Source organism: Carcharhinus amblyrhynchos, unplaced genomic scaffold (assembly GCF_965287045.1).
Source record: "Carcharhinus amblyrhynchos unplaced genomic scaffold, sCarAmb.v2.hapA scaffold_39, whole genome shotgun sequence".
NCBI lineage: Eukaryota > Metazoa > Chordata > Chondrichthyes > Carcharhiniformes > Carcharhinidae > Carcharhinus > Carcharhinus amblyrhynchos.
Window position 1 is genome coordinate 6385943 of NW_027649780.1, and position 7060 is coordinate 6393002.

The 7060-nt window shown below is 42.6% G+C and overlaps 1 gene segment (V, D, J or C); it reads left to right on the forward strand.

The window, feature by feature from the left end:
• Positions 1-1431: 1431 nt before the first annotated feature.
• LOC145363565 (T cell receptor alpha variable 22-like) lies at positions 1432-1999 on the forward strand. The segment is given in 2 exon segments: positions 1432-1489; positions 1659-1999. Coding segments are annotated over 2 exon segments (399 nt in total).
• Positions 2000-7060: the final 5061 nt, after the last annotated feature.

The following is a 7060-nucleotide window of genomic DNA, read 5'->3' on the forward strand; positions in this document are numbered from 1 at the left end:
ACCCTAATCCCAGGGAGCCAGTCTAACCCCTGGACCCTAATCCCAGGGAGCCAGTCTAACCCCTGGACTCTAACCCCAGGGAGCCAGTCTAACCCCTGGTCTCTAACCCCGGGGAGCCAGTCTAACCCCTGGACTCTAACCCCAGGGAGCCAGTCTAACCCCTGGACCCTAATCCCGGGAAGCCAGTCTAAGCCCTGGACTCTAACCCCGGGGAGCCAGTTTAATCCCCAGACCCTAACACCAGGGAAGAGGTCTAACCAGTCTAACACTCAGACTCGACCCTGACAGATGTTCACTGTGAGGATTGAATGCTTCCCTCCAGGAGTAATCCCACCGACAAATTCGGGATATTTTATCAAAACAAGCTTTATCCATAACAGTTTAAATATCACCCTGTCTCGCTCTCCACCACTGAACAACCTGTAAAGTGAAAAGGAACAACGCCCAATTTCTAACATATCACAACTTCAGTCCCAAATTATCAAGTCTTCCCATATAAATACAATTACTAAACTCAGGCGTTTGCTTTAAATTAGTGTAGAAAATCCTGAAATTGCAACAAGACAGAGACGCTTTTTTTTAAACAACTCCAGTCAGCAACTCCTTTAAAACAGTCAGAAGCTTTTTCCCATGATGAAAGAGTCAATTACTAGAGAGCACAGGTTTAAGGCGTGAGGGACAAGGTTTAAAGGAGATGTATGAGGCAATTCTTTTACACAGAGATTAGTGGGTGCTTGGAACTCGCTGCCATAGGTAGTAGTAGAGGCGGGTACAACTTTGTCTTTTAAAAAGTATTTAGACAATTACATGGGTACGATGGGTACAGAGGGATATGGACCAAATGCGGGCAATTGGGATTAGCTTAGAGGTTTAGAAAAAAAGGGCAGCATGGACAAGTTGGGCCAAAGGGCCTGTTTCCATGCTAGAAACCTCTATGACTCTATGAGTAATTTTAAGGGGCATCTGGACAAGTATATGAATAGGATGGGAATAGAGGGTACGCACCCCGGAAGGGTAGGGGGTTTTAGTTCAGCCGGGCAATATGGTCAGTGCAGGCTTGGAGGGCCAAAGGGCCTGTTCCTGTGCTGTAATTTTCTTTATTCTTTGTTCTTTTGTTCTCAGAACAGACCCACAGACGTCAAAGGGCTGCATGGTGACGTCGCACATGCCCGCATTCTGACGTCACAGTGCCGGATACTTTGATGTCACAAAGTCTGTTGCTATGACATCACAATACAGGATGCTCTGACTCTTGCGCACGCTCCTCCCCCATTTCACTTCGTGATCAAAAGTCCCAGAGATCCAGCTCTGGACGCGAGAGTATAACTGGTGTTGGGCTCAGATTCATATCCAATAACTTTGCTTTCCCAGGAGTTTTACTTGTCTTGAAATCTTTCTACAACTGTTTTACAAGTGTCGATAGGATCCGACATGAAGCTCAGCTTCGCTTTAGTGATCATCTCCCTGGATTTCTTACTTTTCCCTCAGGGCAAGTATGCTCGCTATTTCTGACAGTGGTATTTCACACATTAGCAATGCTATGTTCTTTTGTGTGTTATCTTGTATTATGCATTCAATTGTATTTATTGTGCGACATTGTATTGCACTATGAGATTTTAATTTTATGACATTGTTGCGTATCTATATATCCTTCCCAGATGCCGCTGGCAGTGAAGAGATTTCACAGTCTCCAGAGTCTATGGTGGTTACCGAGGGAGACCTGGCATCGTTGAACTGTTCCACTACAGCAGCTGCACCTATCCTACAATGGTACAGACAATTCCCGAACCGAACAGTGAAGTTCCTGGTGAGCGGTACCAGTAGTCAGGGCAGGTTCAGGGCTCGGAACATTGTTGCAGAGAAACGAAGCGTCCTGAATGTTAGCGGCACTCGGGTGACAGATACTGCTACCTATTTCTGTGCAGTGGAGGCACAGTGTTGTGAAGATCAATACGAGTCGTACAAAAACCTACAGAGGAGCAGTCCTGACTGTTTGTAGCTTGCACTTCATTGAAGAGATAGGCATTTTATAAAAATCTCCCTGGAAACCCTCCTCCAATCTCCCAGCAACTGAAGTATATTACTGATCAGGGTTTCTTTTTAATAAAAGAAAAAGTATTTTTAGATGTGAATTATTTCTTGACAAAATCCAATGTGATAATCGCTGTGCTGTTCGGTGCTCTTAAAAAGTTAGGTGTTCACCCCGTGGGTTAAATTCAATGTCAGACTTTCACGAATCCTGTTTTTGTTAATGTTACAGAATCCAGTGACGCAGACTCGCTGCCCTGGATCCATTTGAAGCAGGTGCCTGGATGAGCGCCCCATAACGATCAGCTAAAGTTGCTGTATATCTGTTGACTTTCTCCACCTCTGTCTACACATATGAATTTCCGGAATGTTCTGAGTTATTTACTGAGCTGATATAATTCGGGGTATGGTGATAAGACTAATGATTTCCCACACAGTCTCTTTGTTGGTTTGAACAAGATGTGGAGATGCCGGCGGTGACTGGTGTAAATACAGCAAGAAGTCTCACAACACCAGGTTAAAGTCCAACAGATTATTTGGTAGCAAAAGACACACAACAACGCAGAATCTCTGAGCGGAAACTGATAGCTAAGTTCTGCATACATAAGGACGGCCTCAACCGGGATCTTGGGTTCATGTCACACTATCTGTAAACCCCATGACTTGCCTGGGCTTGCAAAATCTCACGAACCGTCCTGGTTGGAGACAATACACAACTCTTTAACCTGTGCTTAACCCTTTCTCCACTTACATTCCCTGTACCTTTAAGATGTGGTTACCTGTAAATACTTGCATTCCAAACATTATTTTGTAAATTGAGTGTACATCTTTATATGCCCGTTTCTGAACAGAACTCCCACTTACCTGACGAAGGAGCAGCGCTCTGAAAGCTAGTGGTTTTTGCTACCAAATAAACCTGTTGGACTTTAACATGGTATTGTGAGACTTCTTAATCTGAATAAGGACAGGAACAGCAATGCAAACGTTTGACATAAAAACCTACCTCTGTAAGACCAGAACGAAACTCAGATAAAGACGCCAAATACACTCCACCAAGTGCGCTGAAGTTCTTGTTCAGTGTTTTAGCTTTTCCTGTGCCTCACAGCACTGTAATAGATCGCCCCGTCCTCTACACTGAGGCCACCTTATATTGAGGTAACCGGTCTTTGTAGACTCGGCAGCAGCCGGCAGATATCGTGCTGCGATCTCATTTTTCTTCAATGTTACTAGATTATCTGTCTTGGCGGCTCTGCTGGTTTCTGTCGATATCACTGCATGGTGTCTGTAAGTGGTCTGTATATTTGCAATTAAACTGCATCGAAACCCCTTCTGACAGAGTTACCGACACCGGAGACTGATTCACTGCACATAGTCTGCCTGCAAAAGTAGATAGGTAAAATAGAACAATACTAAAGTGAATCGATTTGTCTGTATGAGTGTGCGTGAATTTCCATTTTTCAACCTGCCCCTATAAGAATATACCTGATCGTTAACCATCTTAGGTAGAAAGAGAAACACCGGATCTAAAAACAGGAGTAGGCTATTTGGCCAATCGAGCCTGCTACTCCATTGATTTTGATTATTGTTGATAATCGAATTCAATATTCTGATCCGCCATTTCCCCAATATCAATTGATGCCTTTTGCCCCTAGAGCTATATCCGATTTCTTCTTGAAGTCAGACAATGTTTTGGCCTCAAATAAATTGTGTGGTCGTGGATTCCACACATTCACCACTCTCTGGGTGGTGAAATTTATCTCATTTATCTCTTACCCTCAAACTATGATCCTAAGTTCTGGACTCCTTCATCATTGGGAACATTCTTTCTGAATTTATCCTGTTTAACCCTGTTTGGACGTTTTAAGTTTCTTTGAGATCTTCTCTTACTCTTCACAACTCCAGTGAATATAATTTTAACCGACTTAGTTTCAAAAAAACCATCGTATAATCTCTTTTTATCAATCTACTAAACTGTTTTAACGAACAGAGCCTATCAGTTACTGCCCCAAAGCGCCACCGGTATGACCATAAACATGTCTAACTGAATCTCTCTCAGTGAATGGGGATGGAATGAGTCAGAGACTGAGAGGGAGGAACCAAGGCTCTGTGCAGCTCATTGTTCCACCCACACTCTGCAAGGGACACCATCCCTATTGATTTTGGTGTTGCACACACGTGACTTTCTAATTAACATGCCTAGATCTGGCGACCTCTGCTGGCGGATTCTGTTCGATCAGGTTTAGAGTGGGAGGACGGGGGATGAGGTCACTGAGAGGATTTCGGGTTTGTTAATTTACATACCAAAGCAGAAATATCAAGTATCTTCTTCCGAGAAGTCTAAATTGGAATTGTCAGAATGAACGTTGTTCGTTGATGTTCAGGCAATGTTTCAGTAATGTTACACATATATAAGTCACTGTTTAGGGATCATGGAAACACCATTTAGTTACACTATCGAGATATTGGGAAAAGTGCGCTAAATCGTAAAAATCGGATGGCGGCATTCAATGGTCAAATGACTTTTGAAACTGAGATTGTTCTTCTTTTATGAAATAATTAAAGGAGGTTCTTGATTTTAGTACGCAAAATTACAAATCATTTGATGCATTAGACGTCGCAAAACTGGTTCAACCAGCAGAACAATTGATAATCCAAGTACACCAGTTTAAGACAAAGAAAGGCAGAGAGAGATTATATTAGACTGCCATTTGTTCAAAACTGGAAACACATTTTCTAAAATTATGGGAAAATATTCAATGGAAAAGTTCAGAAGGTAATTATGTGGATCTTGAACAAAAAGAAAGCTCCAGTGGAAAATGCAGGGATGAAAGATGATTTGGAGAACTCTTCGAAGGGTGCATAGGAAAGTCGAATGCCCTCATTCGCTGCTCAATGATTCAATGATTGTCGTTGTTTCGTGTCCCAGTCCCTGTTTATTGTTAGACACCTGAACAGCCAGCAGGTGCAGAATGGTCAGAAGCCTCTGCAGATTGAACTGTCGCTATTTCCGCTCCAAAAGCTTCCAGTGCAGCTGGCAGCCACCGCAAACCTCACTCAATATTGAGTCTGCCGCAACCGTGCTCATAGCTTCCGTTGCTGCTCTCACTGATCCCGTCGCTACTCCGGTCCTCTCATTGTTTGGATCAGCAGTGCGGTGAAACAGGGATCTGTATTTCCGTCTCTGACAGAGGCCTGCTCTCACTGCAGAGATTGAAAATCAGGATGGATCATCGGAAATGGGCTCGCTCCGACTCTCATCATTATCTCAGTTCTCTGTAAGTATTTCCGTCCGTAAAACTCCATCTCCCTCCTGACTGCTGTAACCCAGATATTATAGTTGCTAAAACAGTGATGGTGGAAATGATATTTGTATGGTTTAATGTGAGCCTGACTCTGATTGTCATTATTGCTGTTGTTTCTGTCAGAATGGAGCCTCCAAAACAAAGCGGAACAAATGGATCCTGAATTATCGGTTAAAGAGGGATGTAATGTCACACTAACCTGAACCTTGAAAACAAACGATCATATCCCTTAAGTGTACTGGTACAGTCAGCAACCCGAGAAAGCTGCAGTGTACATATTTCGGCTTATGGAGGAGAATGTGCCCAGGGACACTGACCTCAATGATCAGTTTTCTTCTAAATTTAATAAAAAGAGCAAGGTTACCGAGCTAACGATCAGTAACGATCTACGATAGCGTCGAATACATCTGTGCCGTGAAGTCCAGACTGCTACAGACATATAGTGAATGCCATGCAAAAACCCCAGACTTCCTGTTAGTGACCAGCAGGATGCGCTCACACATTATCGTAGGGAATACAGTTTCCACAGTGATAGTGACGAAGACTCTTAACATTGCAACAAAAGACAACACTCAAAAACAATGGGTGTAGTCCCATTGCGGTTATATGTGTTAATGATCGTAATTGACATGTGCAAGTGAATTAAGGTTGACAAATTGATCTGAGATACATCAACGGCTTCATTTTGGTTTTTGATGCCTTTCCCTGCCTATTTGTTCCAGACTGTCCTTGTCTGCTGATTTATGGAAATTGTGTCCATTTCCCTTCCCCAGGCTTTAACATAAACACTTAAAGCTTTTTTCTGTTACCTTGTATATTCATTGAGAACTTCTCCAATCCAGGCTTTAACATAAACACTTAAAGCTTTTTTCTGTTACCTTGTATATTCATTGAGAACTTCTCCAATCCAACTACTCAGCTATTCGGTTTCAATTTCCATCTACATCACTGATGAAGATTCCGCTTTGTATTGGATCATTTACTAACCCTGACATTGAGATCTGCCGCTATGAGGAATAAATACCCCGTAACAGGAGACATCTTTGCAGAGAACTCGCAGTGGATTTGACCACAATGGGTAGAAGATGAAATTGTTTCAGTCAAGAGTTGAAAGAGGCTAATTCATATCCAGGCCCCTGTTGATTGGTTCGCTGATGGAAACATCATCAGATGACATCCAATCGGCTTCAAGCTCCTTTGTCCGTCAGTTGAACCAATCTGATGCGAGACTGTTGGTCCACGGTATGGAATGAACATTCAGCTGCCGCTGTTACAGAGAGGCAAGTTTTTATATGATTTCCGATGTGATATTGTTATTGAGTTCTATTCCTTGCAGATAAATTCTACCTCTCACCACCTATGGCAGCCACATTCACAGCTTTCTTACGTTGTTCTCACTCTGACTTGTCTCATCTGTGATGTTTTATTCGAAGTTTTACGTAAATATTGATTTTTGCTGCTTTTCTCTGTTTGGCATCGATTGGATCAGTAGTCCAATGGGGTGGCAAGCTATACTTCCAGTCTGAAAGAGGATTTCACAGTCTGCAAAGTTACAAATTGAGGGAAGATTGTACGGAACTATACCGAACTATTCATTAATCTATCACTTCTTCTGAAGTACATGTTTCAATTAAAAATTCATCCTCCCCCGCCCCAGAGCTACTATCCCAAACATGATAACAAATTACTTGACATACTGCTGTAAGGATGCACATTGTCACTTTCCATTG